Below are 22,631 nucleotides of genomic sequence, written 5' to 3'. Positions count from 1 at the left end.
GGTTGAAGTCAGAAAGCTATGATGTTATTATTTAAAATTAGCCTGATGCTTGTGCCTAACTACATATTTCCAGTAATAATGTGCCTAAAAAGGAATAAAAATACTTTAAATATTCTTTCAGATAAAAATAATAGAAGAATGAAAAATTTGATTTTTGATTAGTCTCTGAGACTAAAAAGCTCCAAAGTACTTAGAAAACTTTTCAGGAGGATGCTGAAACAAATTTGTTAAGTGTGAAATAAAAATCTCATCTATTATTTTCATAATTAAAAGTTTAAAATCTATTTCCATATAATGCTATTAAACAATGTCACCCCAATAAACTTAATTTTTAAAAAACCAATTTGCAAGATATATTATTTGTTTTGATAACAAACTAAGGAAAAACTGGTATAAATACAGTTTAGTTAACAACTCCATTATGATGTGGTGATGATATCTAAAACTATCTGTGGGGTTAGTGCCATATCAATGATCTTTCCTGTAATCTTACAAAGGAAAAACTGATACATAGTTATATAAATTAAGAGGGGGAAAAAAGTTATTTACCCTTGGTTTTGCTAGATCTTTGACAATTTCAATTTCTGCATCAGAAATAATATCATGGAAGCGAATAATACGAGGCTTGTCCCACTCATCCTCCTGTTTGGCTGGAGCCAGAATAAATTTAGGATTCCGGTTTCCATCATGGTAACGGCAAAAGAGTTTTTTCTGTCTCCGAGGAGTCTAAACATAATGTTAAAAAGATGATGAATATATTAGAGTAATAATATTTTTAATGCTTATTCCTATGCAGATAAGAAACAGTAATCATGCTCATGAATACACAAAGTTATCTGCAGAAGACGACCAAAAAAACCAGTTCTTTACAAATACTTTGCATCAAACAGGACCTTCAGGATTTTTTTTTAAATATACATTTTTATTGATTTGAGAGAGGAAGGGAGAGGAAGAGAGAGAGAGAGAGAGAGAGAAACAGCAATGATGAGAATCATTGATCGGCTGCCTCCTGCACACTCCCTACTGGGATCGAGCCTGCAACCCGGGCGTGTGCCCTTGACTGGAATCAAACCCAGGACCCTTCAGTCTGAGGCCAACACTCTATCCACTGAGTCCAACCAGCTAGGAGAGGACCTTCAGGATTTAAATTTTTTTTATTAATGGTTATTTTCTGGGAGCGAGATGGTAGACCTTAAGAAAAAATGGAGGGTTTTTTTACCCTCCTCTCATCAAAATGAAGTTCAGTTGTTATAAATATGAAATAAATGTTATGGAAATATGAAATAAATTATCAGCATTGCTCTAAACTTCACAAAGTAACTGGACAACATTCTGAAAGAAAAAGTTTCTAAAAGGAAAACAAAACAAAAACTAAAAACCTAACCAGGTTTTGATAAAAAACAAACAAACAAAAAAAAAACCTCTCAGTTAAATGCTTATGGCCAAAAAAAATTTTTTTAAAGGTTGGTTTTTTTTTAAAGCCAAGATAAAAATGGGTAGCTCTAAACAAGAGAAAATAAATTATTAAACTAAGGTATCAGGTGCTTTTATTAGTGGGTATTTAAAATAGAGCGGACAACAAAGCAAATAAAAGTTTCTTTCAATCACCTATGTAGTATTAATAATTAAGTTAATGCATTGCTGATTGCTCTCTTGATTAAACAAGTATGACATATGTGAAGTAGGAATAATATTAGTTTTGTTTTAATTATTAGTTAACATACTAAAACAAACAATGATTCATGTTTATTCTCCATGTACTTTATTTACCTAAAATAAAATCCAAAGTTTCATATCAAATAAATGTTTTACATAATAATTATATGAACTTATTCTGAGAAAAAGAATGCTCCTTTGATCTTGGGCAGGTTTGGCATGTGTGTGTTACATTAACAAACTGACAAATTAGCAGACTAATGTTTTATACTTAAAAGATCTATTTTGCTCTCTTCTTTAAGAGTTATTAAGAGCAATAAAACACATGTGCTGTCCTACCCTTTTTGGCTCAGTGGATAGAGCGCCGGCCTGCGGACTGAAGGGTCCCAGGTTCAATTCTGGTCAAGGGCACGTACCTCAGTTGCAAGCTCCTCCCTGCCCCAGGCTCATGCAAGAGGCAACCAATTGATGGGTCTCTTTCATGTCGATGTTTCTCTGTCTTTCCCTCTCTCTTCTACTCTCTCTAAAAATCAATGGAAAAATATTCTTGGGTGAAGATTAAAAAAAAATAAAACAAACATGTACTATTTGAAATTTGAATACTTAACTAGATTTTGATGATATAATGGAACCACTGTGAATTCTTTTAGGTGTGGTAATGGTATTGTGGTTATTTTTTTAATAGTCCTTATTTATAAAAGATACTAAAATATTTAGATGTAAGTTTTTTAAAATGTTTCATGAGTCTAGCAAAGTGTTATAATCCTTGTCTTTACTATTAGCTCCCAAAGAAAGAGTAGACTTGTTCTTCCAGGATTTCATCAACTTAGAACACCCAAAGGTGTCAACAAAAATATGATCGACATTTTGATGTCAGAGGTTATGCTGTCAACAGTAAATCATCAAATATCAAAAAGTCATCAATACCAAAACATAAAGCCCCGCCTGAGTTTATCAGTAGTAGAGAAAAAGTTAAACACTACGTATTCAAATGTTTACACTTAAAAATACTTACTTTGAAAATTCACTAATACACTTCCTCCCACTTATGCTCACCTTCAACTGAACACTAGTACCTAAAGAGAGGGTTCCATTACCAGTTAATGTTGGGAAGCAATGTATACCATATCCAGAATGCACAGTAACATAAAAGGGCTCTGAAAAGTACTGAGGCTGAACAAAAACCTATGTTTCCCAGACTTGAATGCTTTTGTTTTTGGCCTATTATCTAGAACCATCCTAAAGTACAATATTCTAAGTTACAAATGCATAAATATAAGTACACAATAAACAAAGGGATATTTATAGATATATTTTATTTTAAAGAAAAATAAAGCCAAAATCTCTTAAAAGTCTTTCTGCATTTTAAATATTTCTGAAATAGACAAATGTTTCACTGAACAATCCCGTCAAGGTGGAATAGGAGCAAAACCACAAGAGATTATTGTATAGATGAATGCATTGTTTCAGAGGATAGATTAGGAAGGGATATTATTTCTATTTAAGACTGCTGAAACCTCTTTTGCATTAAGATATAAGAAGCCCTGGCTGGTGTGGCTCAGTGGCTGTAGTGTCGTCCCATGCACCAGAAGGTTGTGGGTTCAATCCCAAGTCAGGGCACAAACAGGAAGCAACCAATCAATGTATCTCTCTCACATCAATATTTCTCTCTTTCTCTCTCTCTTCCCCTTTCTTCCTCTCTAAAACCAATTTTTTTAAAGATATAAGAAAAAAACTTTATCACTTCCCTTGTATTATCAGATCCTTCACTTTTTAATCTATGAAAAGGGTAATATTACCAAAATTGCATGAATGTTGTATGTGATTCACAGGCTTTATTTTAAAGCTATTTTATTAGCACTTGGAGCATTTTGTGTGAGCCTCACAATAAGGTGATGTGGCACACTATAACACTTTATGCAGTAATTCTGATTTTATCACACAGACTTAAATATAAAAGAACTTGATTCTCTCTAGAGCTTTGTACAAACACATACACACACACACACACACACTCACACACACACAATTGGCTTTTCCACTTTACCATTTTGATACCCTCCCCACGGCACAGCATTTCGTACTTCTGTCTCTCTGGCAGGTAATCCGCGGCAACCCCTTTTTTCTTCAGCGTGGTTTTCTGATCAGACTGGTCATCTGAAGCAGATTTATTGGCATCTTTTTCTTTAGCCATTATATACTCAAAATATTTTAAGTTACCATTAGCTCTCTGATGTTCAGGATCTATTGGAAGAGAAAGAGCACACCCATGAATAAGCTTATTATTGTGCAAACATCAGAATACAGTAATAAAAAACAGAGGGCCATACAATTTACCTTCCAAACCAGTATGCTTCCGAGAGTGAAAGAAGGCACTAGTAAAAATTATTATGCCAAACAACAGGTGTAAACCAGTACTGCCCCAAGTAAAGCAGGACATACAGTCACCCTCTACCAAGTTCTGGAGACAAAAGTGGCCTTTTTTTTTTTCAAAGTAGCAATTACTGCTTCTACTTTGAGAACTTACTAATTAGCCAAAGGAACTATGTCTGATCATTGTGGTGTCAAATGAGTTTTTTAAATTTCTCATTTTTTTCTTTTCAGCAATGGAAAAGATGTTTTCTGAGACTGAAATGTAACTACGATGGGGAAGACACTGTGTAAGTTCAAAAGCAACCTTTACCACAGATAAATTATAAATGTAGAACACAGCCTACTTCTGAGGGCTGAGTGGATTTTAGTCCCAAAATTCTAAATGAGACCAAAAACAGAAACTAAAGATGTAATTTTCAAATAAGCCGGAATCCACTAATTACCTCTGAATTGCTAGTCATGATTTTTAGCTATGTCTCAGTAGAGGAAAGAGGACTTACTCCACCCATCCAGGAGGAAAAACCACCACCACACACACAAATAAAAGCGGCAGAAGAGTTTGTAGAAACTTCACTTGTGACGTTAGTTGACATATTTAGGAAATCTACTCTTATTTCTAAAACATTTCTTGTCTTTGAGAAACTGCTCCCAATATATGTTATGGTATACAACATGAGCCTCATTTTGTAAAAGAAAGGGAAAGTGTGTGTGTGTGAAGCGGGTATATACAACAAGGAAACAAAAAAAGTTTGTAGGTGTCTTTGGGTGATTGGCTTATGGATGACTTCTATATCTTTTCCTATTTTAAAACTTTCCTACAATGAAATATATCCTAAGAAATGAGAAACACCAATCAGAAAGGACATATGCACCCCTATTGCATAGCAGCACAATTTACAATAGCTAAGATCTGGAAATAGCCCAAGTGCCCACCAGTAGGTGAGTGGATAAAAAAGCTGTGGTACATTTATACCATGGAATACTATGCAGCAGTAAAAAAGAAGAATCTCTTACCCTTTGAGACAGCATGGAGGGACCTGGAGAGTATCATGCTAAGTGAAATAAGTCAGTCAAAGAAAGACAAGTATCACATGATCTCACCCAGATGTGGAATCTAAGTAACAAAATAACCTGATGAATGGAGTGGATCCAGAGACATGGAAGCATGGAACAGAGTGTGGAATCTCAGAGGGAAGGCGGGGGAGGGTGGGTGGGTGGGAGGTAATCAACCAAAGACCTTGTATACATATATGCATAACCCATGGACACAGACAATAGGGTGGTGAAGACCTGGGGTGGGGGGCAGGGGTAGGCTGGAGGGGATCAATGGGGGCAAAAAGGGAACATATGTAATATTTTCAACAATAAAGAATTATTTTTAAAAGAAGAAAGAAAAAGCAACTTTCCTACAATGAGTAAAGTTTTTTTTTAAGTCAAGAGGGGGGAAAAATCACTAAAAAATACTGGGGGGAAAAAGGGTACTAGGACCAATATTTCCATTTATTCATTCAACTAAGATATAATAATCTAATTATCAAAAGTTCACTTTCTGATGGCCAATCCTTTTGAACTGTTTCACTCTTCTAACATATATATTTATCTATTCATAAAAATATTAACTTTAAAGTTTAAAGCTTCATTATATACCAAAGGCCACCAGAATCTATTGGCACACCACTTTACCTCCAGAGATTCTGATTTATAGGTCTGGGGTGGAGCTCAAGGAATTTTCATTTCTAATATGTATCCAAGTAGTTCTGAGGCACATGGTCCCTGGATCATACGCAGAGAAACACTACAACTCTGTTCAAAATACTAGTTGTGAAATCCTCATAAGCTATTACATTTTTCTATCATTTTTTTTATTTTTTTTTATTTTTCTATCATTTTAATATGAAATGCAATTAACCAAAAACACCCTTCAAAGGAAACTAGTTAATATTTAATATAGCAACATGGTAAATAAACATTTTTACTGAGTTAGCTAGATTAGGTCCAATTTTGAAATTCCCGAAGAGCAGAGCAGAGAAACACAGCCACTGTTGTAGTACTACTAGGTGAGAAAAATCAATTGCCATTTAGAGGCTAATCAGAAAGAGGATCAAGTATGTCTGACAAACAAGGTGCTTGAATTCTAACAAAAAGTACCACAGCTATATGATGATATATATATCTATAACCCTGAACCATGTCAAGTTAACATACCTAGTTCAAGAAGCTTCTTTGTAAGCAGAAGTGCCTTATCGAGGTCTCCCTGCTGGTACACCGCGTAGCTCAAATAATCTAGAACAGAGACTTTATCAGTGGTAGAAACCTCGCCTTCATCCAGCTGCCTGAGCGCCTGCTCCATCCACAGTTCTGTATGGTAATAATCTGCTTCTGTATAGGCCACTTTGCCCAACTCAAAACAGTCCTCAACTGTTAGGAAAGATTTGTGTTTTACTCCTATGGAAAGAAAATACAGAGCACTTTAGGATTCTTAATACTAATTCTCCATATTTATTTAGGACTATACAGCTTTCAAAGTGTTATCTCACTTTCATTTGATTTTCACAACAATCCTCTGAGGGAGGAAAGCATGAATAATCCTAAATTTATAAACCGAGAAAAAATTTACAAGGTAATGAAACATGGCAAGAACCTAGCGGACAAGGGACCTAGATATCCCAAGATTTCAATTATCAGCATCATACCAAAAGGAAACATCAATGAAGTCGAAACGTGCAATTTTCTAACAGAGCAGGACTCATCAGGTGAGATATATCCATCTTCCTCCTACCAACCATCTGGGCAAGAGATGGCTGGACAGGAAGAGAAGCAAACCTGTCAATTGGTTCCCTTACCTCCTCCTTCTCCTTCCCTTCCCACATTAATGATATGTAATTTACATACCATAAAGTCACCCATTTAAAAAATATAATAGTTCTTAGTATATTCACAGAGTTGTGCAACCATCACCATAATCCAATTTTAAAGCATTTTCATCACCCCAAAAAGGAAACCTGTAACCATTAGCAGTCACTACTCATCTTTTCCCCTTCCCCCCGCCCATCCCAGCCCTAGACAACCACTAATCTACTTTGTGTATCTATAGATTTGCCTATTATGGTTATGTCATATAAATAATATCATGAAACATATGTTCTTTTTTGACTGGCCTTTTTCACTCAAAACAATGTTTTCAAGGTTCATCCATGTTGTAGCATCCTTTTTATTGCCAAATAGTCCACTGTATGGAGAGACTATATTAGTTGTTTCCATTTATTTGGCTTTTATGAATGTTACTATGAACACTGGTGTACAAGTTTTTATGTGGACAAATGTTTTCATTACTCTTAAGTAGAATTGCTGGGTCCTATGGCAACTCTATGTTTAACATTTTCAGGAACTGCCAAAACTATTTTCCAAAGTGGCTACCCCATTTTACAATCCCAACAGCAATATATGAGGGTTCCAATTTCTCCACACCCTCTCCAATACTTGTCATTGTCCGTATTTTTTATTATAGCCATTCTGGCAGGAATGAAGTAGTATTTCACTGTGGTTTTGATAGTATTTCCCTAATGATGAAGTTGAATATCTGTCCACACACTTATTGTCCATTTGTGTATCATCTCTGGAAAAATGTATATTTGAATCCTTTGTTCATTTAAAAATTTGGTTATTTGTCTTTTCATTACTAATTGTTAGAGTTCTTTACATACTCTAGATACAAGTTCCTTATCAGACATACGATTTTCAAATATTCTTTACCCACACTGTGGGTTGTCTTTTCATTTTCTTTTAACTATTCTTGATTTTTTTAAATCTTCACCCAATGATAGTCTTTCCATTGATTTTTAGAGAGTGGAGGGGAGGAAGAGAGGGGGAAAGGGAAGGGGGAGAGGGAGAGGGAGAGGGAGAGACATTGGTATGAGAGAGACACATCGATCAGCTGCCTCCTATATGCAGCCTGACTGGGGCCAGGGATTGAATCTGCAACCCAGGCACATGCCCTTGACTGGGAATCAAATCCACAACTCGTCAGTGTACAGTCCGACACTCAAACCTCTGATCAACACTGGCCAGGGCTACTCTTTTTTCATCCTCACCTGAGGATATTTGTTCCATTGGATTTTTTTTTAGACAGAGTAGAAGAAAGAGAGGGAGAGGGAGAGAGGGAGAGAAAAACATCGATGTGAGAGAGACATATTGATTTGTCGTCTCCCGTTCGTACCTCATCCAAGGCAGGAGATGAGCCTGCAACCGAGATAAATCCCCTCAACTGGAAATCGAAGCCATGACCCTTCAATCTGAGGGCTGACGTTCTAACCACTGAGCAAACCAGCCAGGATGACCAAGGCTATTCTTGATGTTTTATTCCAGTGTCTTTTCACTTTCTTGATGGTGTACTTAGAAGTATAGAAGTTTTAATTTTGATAAGTCTAAGTATTCACATTTTAAAAAACAAACATCAATCCTTTCTGCCTACCATACCAAAAAAAAAAATCACTCAGATTTTGCAATATTCCCACATACAATCTGAACAAGTGCACACTCTCCATGAATACAAAGCACAAGATGAAAAAGCCATACACCATACACCAAATCCTCTCCTCTTGTGTTCTCTATTTTCCTGAATGGAACCATCTAGCTGTTGAAGCCAGAAACCCATATCCAGTCCATCATCAGATTGTACCATTCCATCTCCTATGCAGCTTGACAACCTACCCACTTCTCTCCATACCCACGAGCTACGAATGTCATCTCTTGCTCGAATTTTTACAACAGCCTCCTCCATGATTTGTCCCTTCCCCCAGATCTCAATCCAATCTCCATTCTGCAGCCAGAATATTACTAAAAAAGAAAATCATGTAACTTCCCTCTTTAAAACTTCTCAGTGATTCCTTGTTGCACTCAAAATAGTGCAAATCCCACATGGCTTACAAAGTCCTTCAAGAAAATAGCAAGCGTTGGTAAGGATGTTGAGAAATTGTGCACCAGTTGTGGAATGTAAAATGGTATATCTACTATGGAAGTATGGCAGTTCTTCAAGAAATTAAAAATACAATTATCATATGACCCAGCACTTCCATTTCTGGGTATATACTAAAAGAATGGAAGGCAGGGTCTTGAAGAGACATTTACACATTCATTTTCGCAAAAGAACTATTTATAATAGCCAAAATGTGAAAGAAATCCAAGTGTCCATTAATGAATGAATGGATAAGCAAAATGCAGTATACACATAAAATGGATTATTATTCAGCCTTAAAAAGTAAGGAAATTCTGACATTTGCTACAACAAGGATGACCTTTGAGGTCATTATGCTAAGTGATATAATCCAGTAACAAAAAGACAAATACTATATAAGGTACTCAAGTAATCAAAATCATAGAGACAGAAAGTAGAATGATGATTTCCAGGGTCTGGGGGTAGGGGGAAATGGGAGTTATTATTTAATGGGTATATAGTTTCCATTTTACAAGATCAAAAGAGGTATCGAGATGGATGGTGATGATGGTTATACAACAAAGCGAATGTACTTAATACCACTAAACTAAACATTTAAAATTGGTTAAGGCCCTAGCCTGTTTGGCTCAGTGGATAGAGCGTCGGCCTGCGGACTGAAGGGTTCCAGGTTTGAGTCATACCTTGGTTGCAGGCTCCTCCCTGCCCAGCAGGAGGCAACCAATTGATGTGTTTCTCTCACATCAATGTTTTTCTCTGTGTTTCCCTCTCTCTTCCAGTCTCTCTAAAATCAAGGGAAAAACATCCTCAGGTGAGAATTAAAAATTTTTTTAAATAAATAAAACTGGTTAAGACAGTAAATTTTGTTGTATGATAAAAAATAATGTAAAGCAAATTATTACAAAATAATCAGCTATAACAACAACAAAAGAACTTTTTGCCAAAAATACTGGGTCAGAAAGCAGGATGTTCTACACTGCAGGACATTTTAAAAATTTACATTTACCCAACAGGTCTTGGTTTTTAATCACCGAACACATAAACTTTGATTATCAATTCCCTCATAACTTTATATACAAACATTGGGTATTATAAAAAAACATTTGGAAAAATTATTGTTTCTTTTTCTTACACACTAAAATTGCCTACTTAACTTTAGTCCCTATAATTATAAGCTTTCAAAATAACAAGCAAGAAGCTTATCCACAACTATTAAGCGCTACTGAAATGGAGGGTTGTTTTGTTTTCAAGGCTGTGAAACAAACTGAAGTTAAAAATCTTAAAATACAGAAGTCTTTTTTACGTTTACACTGTCCTACTGGACTGCACAGAGAAGCCAGGTGTTAGGTATTTTATAGACTAAGAATTCTTACCTGGAAGATTACCCTTTGAGATAGTATCTGTATCCAAATTGTAGGTGTCCTGGAGGCGCAACAGAGCTTTGGCGGCCCCAACCTGATCTTCATCATTAGGGAAGTACTGTCTCTGAATGGTTAGGTTAGAGATGAAGCCTTGAAATAAGAGAGAGACTCTAGAAATTCAGAGACTTCAAATTTCCAAATCAGATTTCTCAAAACTGATTTTGTTTTAATTTTCCACATGCTCAACGAGAAAAAAGCTGCACTGAATCAGACTTGACATGCCTCTAACTCAATCAGTCTTCCTGAACCCTTTCCAATGTTGCTTACCTGAAGTCAATGCATAAATTATGTCTGTGTATAAGTAAAGATCAACTAACATAATAATTGAGCTTTTAGTTATACAACATAGGCTCCACTAAGCTTGAAAAATGAACAGATTTATGGATTTGAAAATGATATTCAATTAGCAACCAATTATACTTTCATATAACAGTTGGTAAGTAAAATGTATGCTCTTAAAGTCTATTTTTTCTTCTTCCATGTGCCACACATTATATAAATAAATATAAAAATACAAAGTGCGGTGGAATTCTTTAAGGGGAGGAAGAATTATTAATTATATGTTTAAGATTATCAGGTAAGCTAGTTTATTAAAATATATTTGGATATAATTATTGAATATAGTGTTCATCAAGTATACTTTTTTAGTTTTAAGGGCAACTCTCCGTCACAATATCCACATGGAATTTTATAAGCAAGTTTTATAGATAACTATATTTTTTAGGCCCCAAAACAAAATCCTCTCTTGAATGACTACCACAATTAAAATGTCAAAGTCTCAAGGTTTACCTTATAAAAGAGCTCAGGATATACAGATCATTATTTGAGAATTTTAAAATTAAATAAATGAATGAATATTTCTTCATGACCTTTATAATGTTCTCATGGTGTTATATAAGAGTAAAAATAATCACAGTTATTTCCTCTCATCATGAATAAGTATTCATAGTTCTTGCCTTAATTTTTCTTTTCAAGGTTTCCTATCCTATGCAAAATAATTTAGTTTACTGCTCACAAACACTTGTAAGCACCCTTGCAGTATTTCATCTATACAGCTAGCTCAATTTTCTCCCTTCTCTTTAAAAAAATAATTTTCTGCAACCTTCAGTAATTCAACAGACATTTGAGCTTCTACTATGTACTAAGCATAATCCCTTTACTTCCTTAAACTTCTAGTTTTCTGTGTCTGTATTAAAATACCTTAAACTACAATTTATTGTTTCAACTACAAAAACATTAATTATTACTGTTTGCAGCCTCTGTTTTAAAACTTACTATCTACGTTAAGTAAAACAATCCTAAGTTTCAAAATACTATGTTGAACACTGCTAACACTTTTTCTTATAAAGTACCACTACTTCCAATATATTAAAAATTGATTAGAAAATAAAGTTTACCCCAAATTTTTAAAATAATAAACAGAATTACAAAACCACCATTAACACTGGAATTCTTCAATTAGATGCAACTATATATAGTTCATGATAAAGTACATTTTTGAAGATTTATTTGGGATCATTCATACCCTTCAATACAATTAATATAATATGCTGACTTTATAAATACATTTTTAAAGGTTAAATAGTCCTTTCAATGCGCAGGAAAAGAACAGACATAGCTCTAGCACAAGTCAAAGCCAATACCCTTCCATTTCTACAGTCTGAAGGCAATCCTAAAATTGCCCTTGCCAGTTTCGCTCAGAGGACTGAGCGTTGGCCTGCGGACTGAAGGGTGGGGTTCAATTCCTCCAGAAAAGGGCTCATGCCCGGGTTGCGGGTTCGGTACCCAGTAGGGGGAGTGCAGGAGGCAGCAATTCAATGATTCTCTCTCATCATTAATGTTTCAATCCCTCCCACTCCCTTCCTCTCTGAAATCAAAAAATAAAAATATTTTTAAAAAATAAAATAAAATGAAAATGACTATCTTCAGAAATGAAGCTATATCCCAAATAATCAATTCACATTTGTAGATCTCAAAACAAAAAGCAGCAGTGTTAGTCACTAACAGCAAAAATTACTTTTTTTGACAATGAAGTTTTATTTTTATTTCTTTGTTTCCAGTTTTTATTCATCTTTTATTTTTTTATCAAGAAATTTGGGATTAAAATAAATTAACTCTGATCAGAACAAATATACCCCAGCAATAATTCAGTTATAACAATAAACACTTGATGTTCTGGGAACTGAATATATCGCTATTTTTGGCATTTCTACAGGTGGTAGCAATAGTGCCTTACTTTTTGGGCTCATTAGTCTTACCATCTGACATATCCTTAAGGACGAGATTCTCCAACTCACTCCACTCAGTATTCAGACGTTTCATTAACTTGAATGCATTTACAGGGTGCCCGACAAATCCTTCTGGATCTTTTGTCGCTGTGCTAGTTAGCCGATCTAACTTCTCTGCCCATCTATACATGTAAGGTGTATAAAAAGAAAAACACAATTTAGTAAAGCACTAAAAAAATAAAAAGAGGCTAGATTACAGGTTTTTTAATTAAAACAATATCTAAAAATTATTTTTAAAAGTATAATTATGAAGGTTTTTAAAAAAGCAAAATTCTCTTATGGGTAAAATCTAGAATGGCAAAATCAAAATATAACTACAAGACTTCTTTTTTTTTTTTTTTTTAAATATATTTTATTGATTTTTTATAGAGAGGAAAGGAGAGAGATAGATAGTTAGAAACATCGATGGGAGAGAAACATCGATCAGCTGCCTCCTGCACATCTCCCACTGGGGATGTGCCCGCAACCCAGGTACATGCCCTTGACCGGAATCGAACCTGGGACCTTTCAGTCCGCAGGCCGACGCTCTATCCACTGAGCCAAACCGGTTTCGGCAAGACTTCTTTTTTAGTTTTATTTCTCCCTAGTTACAGTAAATGAAGTCTATCTTAGTAAAAGTTATGATTGGATCCCTCTAATAATAGTCTAAAAATTCATTTCCCCTCAGGTCCTTAAAGCCAAATAACTAATTATTACAAAGTATAAATTAGCTCAATCCAAATTCGGTTATATCTCCATTTAAATCAAACATTCACCAAAAGTTCACATTCATTACATAGAAACTATATTTTAAAACAAAAACTGATTACTTAGCTACTCGTTAAACAAAAAATAATAATTCTCAAGTTAGGATTAACTATGAACCTGAGTCAATTAAAAATAAATTACCATTTGAGGAAAAACTATATAAATTAAATAATACTAACTACACTTATCCTGTAATCTCTAGAATGGAACCATAAGAGTGAAGGATAAATAGAATTGGGGAACTGCTCCAGAAAGTGGCTTGATTAGGGAGGTTATAGAACAGAAGCTATTAGGAAACATTAAAAAAAAATTGTCAGTCAACAACCCATACCCATTTATATTATCTCAATCCATGTTCTTCCATGTGAACAATTGGCCCAGGCCTAACTATTGTTTTCTGTATTCCTATTTAAGCCATTTCAGCTGGCTTTTTAAGACTGACTGATGGCTTTAATTTCTACTCAAATGTTTAGCTTTAGAAAGAAGTCATAATAAATAAAACACTTTGCTTACTTTTTTATTTGTTCTAATTTGTCTTCTTCTGCCTTAATATAGTCTTTCAGGGAAATCACCAGATCTTTCTCTGTATGAATCAAATCAGTCATCTGACCTAAAGAGAAGGAGGAAAGATTAGCAAATACCCATATTCCATCAGCACAAGTATTTTAGACTAATCCTATATAATAAAAGGCTAATATGCAAATAGATCAAATGGGGGGAACGACCGGTGGCTATGACATGCACTGACCACCAGGGGACAGATGCTCAATGCAGAAGCTATCCCCTGGTGGTCAGTGTGCTCCAACAGAGGAAGCACTGCTCAGCCAGAAGCCCTGAGCCCAGCTCACAGCTGGCAAGCATGGCGGCGGTGGCGGCAGCCTCTCCCGCCTCCACGGCAGTGCTAAGGATGTCTGACTGACAGGCCTAAGCCATCAGTTGGACATCCCCTGAAGGGTCCCAGACTGTGAGAGGGTGCAGGCCAATTATTAGTTTAACTGGGGGCCCGGTGCACGAAATTCGTGCACTGGGTGGTGGTGGGGGGGGGGGGAGTGTCCCTCAGCCCAGCCTGCCCCCTCTCACATACTGGGAGCCCTCAGGCGTTGACCCCCCATCACCCTCCAATCGCAGGATCGGCCCCTTGCCCAGGCCTGACGCCTCTGCCAGAGGTGTCAGGCCTGAGCAGGAGACCCGCATTTCCCCCCATCACTGGTTCTGCCCCCAGCCCAGGCCTGATGCCTCTGGCCCAGGCGTCAGGCTTGGACAGGGGACCCCCATCTCCCCCCATCACTGGCTCTGACCCCCGCCCAGGCCTGATGCCCACCCCCATCTCCCCCCCATCACTGGCTCTGACCCCCGCCCAGGCCTGATGCCTCTGGCCCAGGAATCATGCCTGGGCAGGGGACCCCCATCTCCCTCTGATCGCTTGCTCCACCCCCCGCCCAAGCCTGATGCCTCTGACCCAGGCTTCAGGCCTGGGCAAGGGGACCATCATATCCACCCAATCCCCAGCTCCACCCCCCCCCCAGGCCTGATGTCTCAGGCCCAGGCATCAGGCCTGGGCAGGGGACCCCCAGCCCCCTCCAATTGCTGGCTCCGCCCCCCGCCCAGGCCTGATGCTTCGGCCAGAGGAGTTGACCCTCATCACCCTCCAATCGCCCGATCACCGGATTGGCCCCTTGCCCAGGCCTGAGGCCTCCGGCAGAGGTGTCAGGCCTGGGCAGGGGACCCCCCAGCTCCCCGCGGTTGCAGGCTCCGCCCCTGCCCAGGCCTAACGCCTCTGGCCGAGGCGTCCAGCCTGGGCAGCGGGGACCCGCAGCGGCAGCGGCTCCGCGATCTCCCACTCTGCCCCTGCCCAGGCCTAACGCCTCTGGCCGAGGCATTAGGACTGGGCAGCGGGGATCACCAGCTCCCCTCGATCTCCCGCTCTGCCCCTGCCCAGGCCTAACGCCTCTGGCGAAGGCATTAGGCCTGGGCAGGGGACCCCCAGCTCCCTGCGGTTGCAGGCTCCGCCCCTGCCCAGACCTAACGCCTCTGGCCGAGGCATTAGGCCTGGGCAGGGGACCCCCAGCTCCCCGCGGTTGCAGGCTCAGCCCCTGCCGAGGCGTCCGGCCCGGGCAGCAGGGACCCGCAGCTGCAGCGGCCCCACGATCGCGGGCTCCACTTTAGGCCCAGGCAAGGGACCCCTAGCTCCCGGGACTGCCAGCTTCGACCGTGCCCAGCTCCCATCACTGGCTCCACCCTACTTCCTGCTATCACTGGCCAGGGCGGCAAAGGCACCCGATTCTCCGATCATGGCTGGGGGGCAGGGCAGCCCTGCCCCCCGGCTCTTAGCTGCCCCCTGGGTTTCCGATCACTGTCAGTGGCAGGGGGCTTCTTCCTGCTTTCCCTTTCACCTCCCTGCATTGTGCCTATATATCAAATTAACCGCCATCTTTGTTGGCAGTTAACCGCCATCTTAGTTGGCAGTTAATTTGCATATCGCCCTGATTAGCCAATGAAAAGGGTAGCGGTCGTACGCCAATTACCATGTTTCTCTTTTATTAGTGTAAATAATAATCAGAATGCTTCATGCTGAGTCAATTTAACTGGCATGAATCAGATATGTTGGAGAGAGCATATTTTTCATCCTTTTTTTAAAAACCAGATAAATAAAAATAAGGCCAAAACTTTTTCTACTCATGTGTTCCAATTCTAATTTTCAAGCTACTTAGTTTTACAAGCTTGAACTCTATTGGCAAATTATCTTTTCATTTGAAAATGTAACAACAGCTCTAGCTGGTTTGGTTCAGTGGATAGAGTGTCGGCCTATGGACTAAAGAGTCCTGGGTTCGATTCTAGTCAAGGGCACATGCCTGGGCTGTGTGCTTGATCCCCAAGAGGGGGGCATGTAGAAAGCAGCCAATCAATGATTCTCTCTCATTACTGATGTTTCTATCTCTCTCTCCATCTCCCTTCCTCTCTGAAATCAATAAAAATATCTATACTAATAAAAGGGTAATATGCTAATTAGACCAGGTCGACCGGACATCTTCCAGACTTCCAACTTCCTTCCAAAGCCACAGGGGCAGGTGAGGCAGAGGTGGTTAGGGGTGATCAGGCTGGCTGGGGAGCAAGCAGTTAGGGGTGAGATCAGGCCAGAACGGGGGAGCAAGCAGTTAGGAGTAAGATAAGGCCGGCATGGGGGAGCAAGCAGTTAGGGGGTGATCAGGCCAGCAGGGGAGAGCAGTTAGGAGGCGATCAGGCCAGCAGGAGAAGGCAGTTGGGGCAATCAATCAGGCAGGCAGGGGAGGACAGTTGGGGGCAATCAGACCAGCAGGGGAGGGCAGTTGGGGGCAATTAGGCCAGTAGGGGAGGACAGTTGGAGGTGGGTGATCAGGCCAGCATGAGAGGGCAGTTGGGGGCGATCAGGCCAGCAGGGGAGCAGTTAGGGCGCAATTAGGCTGGCAGGCAGAGGCGGTTAGGGGCGATCAGGCAGGCAGACAGGCAGGTGAGTGGTTAGGAACCAGCAGTCCCGAATTGTGAGAGCGATGTAAGACTGCTGGTTTAGGCCCGATCCCGCAGGCTGCCTACTTCATGCCCCCTGGGGATATGACCTGACTGGGAATAGAACCAAGTGACCTCTTGATCCATGGGTCAATGCACAACCACTGAACCACACTGGATGGGCCTACATCATAATTTTTTAAAATCTTTTAAGTATTGTAAAAATAACATATTGATTAAAAGGGAAAAATCAGAGTACATGGAATATTAGACATCCAATGTCCGCAGGATCGTGCCTAAACCAGCAGTCTGACATCCCCCGAGGGGTCCCAGATTGAAGAGGGTGCAGGCTGGGCTGAGGGACACCCCACACCACCGCCATGCACAAATTTCATGCACCGGACCCTCTAGTATTTAACAAAAATATAACAACACTACTTTCCAAGGATCAATGTCTCTTCTTCCCCAACTCCTCCCTCACCTTTTATTTAGTTGTTTGTTTAAAATATGTTTTTATTTATTTAAAGGAGAGAGAGGGAGAAACATCAATGAGAGAAACATCCTTCAGCTGTCTGCTGCATGCCACCTCCTGGGACCAAGCCCGAAATCTGAGCATGTACCCTGACTGGAAATCGAACTGGAAACCTCTGGTTGCAAAGGACAATGCTCAACCACACCAGCCAGGGCACCTTTTTAAAAAACTTCTGAAGCTAATTAGAATTAAATTTTTATTCCATAAGTAAAAACTACACTAACAAAAGAGTATTCTTCACAACTGAAAATCAAATAATCCATACTTATTTATAATGGGATGAGAGAATTCATCATTTTATATCCTGAAATTACTTGTGTTTTAGTTAGCTCTACAATCACTCAAGGACTGGTCACCAGAGGGAAGGAAAACATCGGCTTTAAGACAAAGGAAGTATGCATACAGGAAAATATAAGAGGATGTACATCAACCCACGAGGAATTATTTCTGGGGAAAGAGGACATGTGGATGTCTAATATTCCATGTACTCTGATTTTTCCCCTTTAACCAATATGTTATTTTTACAATACTTAAAAGATTTTAAAAAAATTATGATGTAGGCCCATCCAGTGTGGTTCAGTGGTTGTGCATCAACCCATGGTTCAAGAGATCACTTGGTTCTATTCCCAGTCAGGTCATATCCCCAGGGGGCATGAAGTAGGCAGCCGATCAATGATGTTTCTATCTCTCTATCCCTCTCCCTTCCTCTCTAAAAAAAAAAAAAAAAAAAAAAAAAATCAATAAAAAATATTTTTAAAATATACATTATTAGTGTAATGATATTGGTGTCTATATTTTTAAAAATTATATTATGATATAGGAAAAAATACATTGTATTCATAGTAGGTTCTTAAATGGAGTATATGCATTAAATTATATGCTCAGTGGCCCATTAATAGAATTTTCTTTGTTATGTTTTCCTAAATGTTCATTAGTTTCTAACCTGTAAATGTATTACTTTTGAAATCAGAAAAAAATATTTAAAGAAAAACAAGCTCTAGCCAGTTTGGGTCAGTGGATAGAGCATTGGCCTGCACACCAAAGAGTCCTGGGTTCGATTCCACTCAAGGGCACATACCTTGGTTGCAGGTTCCTCCCCAGCCTGGGCTCTGGTCAGGGCTTGTGCAGGAGGCAACCAATCAATGTTTCTCTGTCTTCCCTCTCTTCTACTCTCTCTAAAAATCAATGAAAAAATATCCTCGGGTGAGGATTAACAAAAAAGAGAGGGAGGGAGGCAAAGAGGGAGGGAGGAAGGGAAAGAAGGGAGAGGGAAAGAGGGAAAGAGGGAAAGAGGAAGGAAGGAAGGAAGGAAGGAAGGAAGGAAGGAAGGAAGGAAGGAAGGAAGGAAGGAAGGAAGGAATTTAAAAAAGAGAGTATCTTTTAGCAGGGCAGGGACTAAAGCAGTGATGGTGAACCTTTTGAGCTCTGCATGTCAGCATTTTGAAAAACCCTAACTTAACTCTGGTGCCGTGTCACATGTAGAAATATTTTGATATTTGCAACCATTGTAAAACAAAGATTTATATTTTTTATAAAGAAAAATCAATCAAAAAAATGAGTTCGCGTGTCACCTCTGACACACATGTCATAGGTTCGCCATCACTGGACCAAAGCAATGCTTCAGTCTCTGGAAAGACAGTGTATTTCTTTTAACTGATTTAAAACACTAAAAAATGGAAATTTTTAAATGCAAAAACAATACAAACCAAGAAAGAGTTCAGACTTACCAATTGAAGTAAAAAAGCCTGGATGGGCCAAAGACTGGGAAAGTAGAATCCCTACAATTAAAATATACCGGATCATCTTGGAAGTCATAATTTTACAGGTTCACACACCTACAAGAAAAATATGGCCATTACAAAAATTTTTTAAAAGGGTAGGAAAAGTTCCTAACTTATCCTTCCTATCTAATAAAAGAGTAATATGCAAATTAACTATCACTCCACAACAAAGATGGCGGCGGCCATAGCGGCTGGGGCAGGATGCTGGCAACGTCACCCCGGCAACTGAGCCCAGCAGGAAAGTGTGCCAGCAGGCAGCACCCAGCAGGGCCTGCTTGCCCATCCCCATGGTGTGGAGCAGGCAGGCCCCGCAAAGAGCAGAGAACCACGGGGAGTGGGTCCAAGCCGTCAGTAGGACATCCCCTGAGGGCTCCCGAATTGGAGAGGGTGCAGGTCAGGCCGAGGGACCCCCCGGCCCCCACACAAATTTCATGCACCAGGCCTCTAGTTTTTCTTATAAACAAAAATGTAAGTCAGACCCCAGGGTTGCCCATGGAACTGTTGCTAATTCTTGTAAATTGATTTAGTTATTTAATAAGCGCCATTATCTTATTTTTCATATAATTAAAGTACTAACTTGAGTTTTCATATTTAAAAAAGACGTTTGTTATCACCTGATAATTTATGCTTAACCAGTCAACCTGAGTTTATTTTCTCCTTAATACTAACTACTACAATTAGAGTAAATGGGTAACAGCTTTCACATAGCCTGAAAAATAACTGTGACCTGAGTTAAACCACTGATTTCCCATAAAATAGTCTACTTTATTAAAGTAACTTAAATATCACCGAAATGCATTCTAAAATGTTAACAGTATGTTTTAAAGGGAAGGAAGGTTTCAGAGATTTCTGATTAATCCTCTAATTTCCAACCTGATCCATCCTTTCCCTATATAGTATTAATATTTTCTTTTTTATTTCAGAAAGGAAGGGAGAGGGAGAGAAAGAAGTATCAATGATGGGAGAGAAGCATTGATCGGCTGCCGCCTACACACCCACTACTGGGGATCAAGGCTGCAACCCAGCATGTGCCCTGACAGGAATCGAACCCGGGACCCTTCGGTACGCAGGCCGACACTCTATCCACTGACCCACATCAGCCAGACAGTATTAAATTTTAAAATAAGTTCAATTAGCCAGGCCAGCGTGGCTCAGTGGTTGAGTGTTCATCTATGAATCAGGAGGTCACAGTTCGATTCCGTCAGGGCACATGCCCAGTTTGCGGGCTTGGTCCCCAGTAGGGTGTGTGCAGGAAGTAGCCAATCAGTGATTCTCTCTCATCATTAATGTTTCTCTCTCTCTCTCTCCCTCTCCCTTCCTCACTGAAATCAATAAAAATATATTTTAAGAAATAAGTTAAAAGTTGTGGATTTGCGGGTGATGAAAGTCTTTTAAACTGACTGTACAGTGATTCTCAACATTCTGGCCCTTTAAATACAGTTCCTCATGTTGTGACCCATCGATAAAATTAATTTTGTTGCTACTTCATAACTGTAATGTTGCTACTGTTATGAATAGTAATGTAAATATCTGATATGCAGGATGGTCTTAGGCAACCCCTGTGAAAGGGTCGTTTGACTGCCAAAGGGGTCGCGACCCACAGGTTGAGAACTGCTGGTATAGACTGATAGTTGAAGAACATTGTGAAAGTACTAAATTATGAACATATAATTTGTATGGAGTATGAATTATATCTCAAAAAAGCTGTTATTTTTAAAAAATTGTACAGAATCCAAAAAGAATAAACAGCGCTGTCAATTTAAGCTAGTAATTTCTCTCAAAAGACTCAATGTTGAGTTTCTTTCTCTTATCCACTGTGTTCTATGTAAAAATCCTCAGCCACATAGCTGTGGCTTTTTTTTTTTTTTAACCTGGCAGCAAAGCCGCTCTTTTAAATTCATCCCTGGTAGCATTGTCTTTCTAGAATGTATTCTTCATAGTGGATGCAGATATCAATAACCAACAGAAGGATTTTACCCTGCTTTCCCAAAATGCCCTGTTGGCATTCTTCTCTTACTCCTTTTCCATCATATACATGGACTTTAAGTCCTTCTTATTACCTTACAGGAGAATAAGTTACCATTACAGTTCCATTTGCCCCAGCAACAAGCCACTGGTTACTCTGACTTGTCATCCTATTTTTTTTGTACAGACACCTCTGTCTGACCCTTCCCGAGAGACTTCATCTAAACCAGCAGGTTCAAGTCCACCTTGGAAAGCAACCTGTTCCAAAAACAAAGTAGAGCCCACTTTCCTAACTTGAATCTCAATAAAATAGATCACCAGCGAAACCGACATTCTGGAAGTCCTCCTAAGGCTCCTCCCTCAAGTCTGCTGCAAGCTTCCAGATACTTCCAGAACCACACAGTAGTAAAATCCACTGCTCGCTTGGCTGCTTGACAGTAAGTCTTTTGGAAAGCTTCTAGAATGCCGCAGCTGCAGACACTTCCTCTCCTGGGCTCCGGCCAAAGCACAAGGCTTTTTCAAACTCCTGGACTATCTGAAGAGTCTAGAATCTTCTCACTTTAAATAGGCTTCTGACATAATTTTCTTCATAAGTAAATGTTATTTCCAGAAAATACAGATGCTTTTGCTGTACTAGCTGTAGGCTAAATCAGAAATGTTGTCTAATATTTAACTGTAATAAGAAAGTATAGATTTGTCAGATAAGAGGTTATCATTTTTTCATTGCTAAAATGTATTCTGTCACTAAAATTTCTGTCATCTTTCCTCATCCTTAAACCTCACAATGAATCAAGAACCAATTAGCCTACATACATTACTAAAAAGAAGCTTGAAAATTGCATTTTAAAATAATACAGCTGCCCTAGCTGGTTTTGCTCAGTGGATAGAGCATCTGCCTGTGGATTGAAGGGTCCCAGGTTCGATTCTGATCAGGGCACATGCCTGGTTGTGGGCTCGATACCCAGTAGGGGGTGTGCAGGCGGCAGAAGATAAATGATTCTCATATTGATGTTTCTCTCTCTTCCTCTCTGAAATCAATAAAAATATATTTTAAAAATAAAATGATAGAGCTAATATTAAAAGCATTAATCATATGGAGACTAAACATACCTTTACCTTACATCATGCTGCAAAGTAAATTCTACATGGACCTGACCAGTTTGGATCAGTGGCTAGAACGTCGGCCTGTGGACTGAAGAGTCCCAGGTTCGATTCCGGTCAAGGACATGTACCTTGGTTGCGGGCACATCCCCAGTAGGGGGTGTGCAGGAGGCAGCTGATCGATATTTCTCTCTCAATGATGTTTCTAACTCTCTATCCCTCTCCTTTACTCTCTGTAAAAAATCAATATAATATATTTTTAAAAATAAATAAATAAATAAATTCTAGATGGATTAAAGAGTTAAAATCAAGAACAACAACAAAAAAGATATT

General features: G+C 39.1%; 1 protein-coding gene across 2 annotated transcripts in view; it reads right to left on the bottom strand.

The window, feature by feature from the left end:
- The window catches only part of P4HA1 (prolyl 4-hydroxylase subunit alpha 1), a 72,410-nt gene that overhangs the window by 31,210 nt on the left and 18,569 nt on the right, over nt 1-22,631 (bottom strand). For both annotated transcript variants that reach the window (XM_081104564.1, XM_081104563.1), the window contains exons 2-8: nt 19,179-19,286; nt 13,950-14,046; nt 12,660-12,811; nt 10,354-10,491; nt 6,235-6,474; nt 3,704-3,900; nt 550-726 (exon numbers count right to left, since the gene is read on the bottom strand). In XM_081104564.1, coding sequence (XP_080960690.1) covers nt 550-726; nt 3,704-3,900; nt 6,235-6,474; nt 10,354-10,491; nt 12,660-12,811; nt 13,950-14,046; nt 19,179-19,266 — 1,089 coding nt within the window. In that variant the 5' untranslated portion in view covers nt 19,267-19,286. The remainder of the gene's footprint in view (nt 1-549; nt 727-3,703; nt 3,901-6,234; nt 6,475-10,353; nt 10,492-12,659; nt 12,812-13,949; nt 14,047-19,178; nt 19,287-22,631) is intronic.

Source organism: Myotis nattereri, assembly GCF_964212035.1.
Source record: "Myotis nattereri genome assembly, chromosome: 13".
In the NCBI taxonomy this organism is placed as follows: domain Eukaryota; kingdom Metazoa; phylum Chordata; class Mammalia; order Chiroptera; family Vespertilionidae; genus Myotis; species Myotis nattereri.
This window is presented reverse-complemented; position numbering and strand designations above follow the sequence as displayed.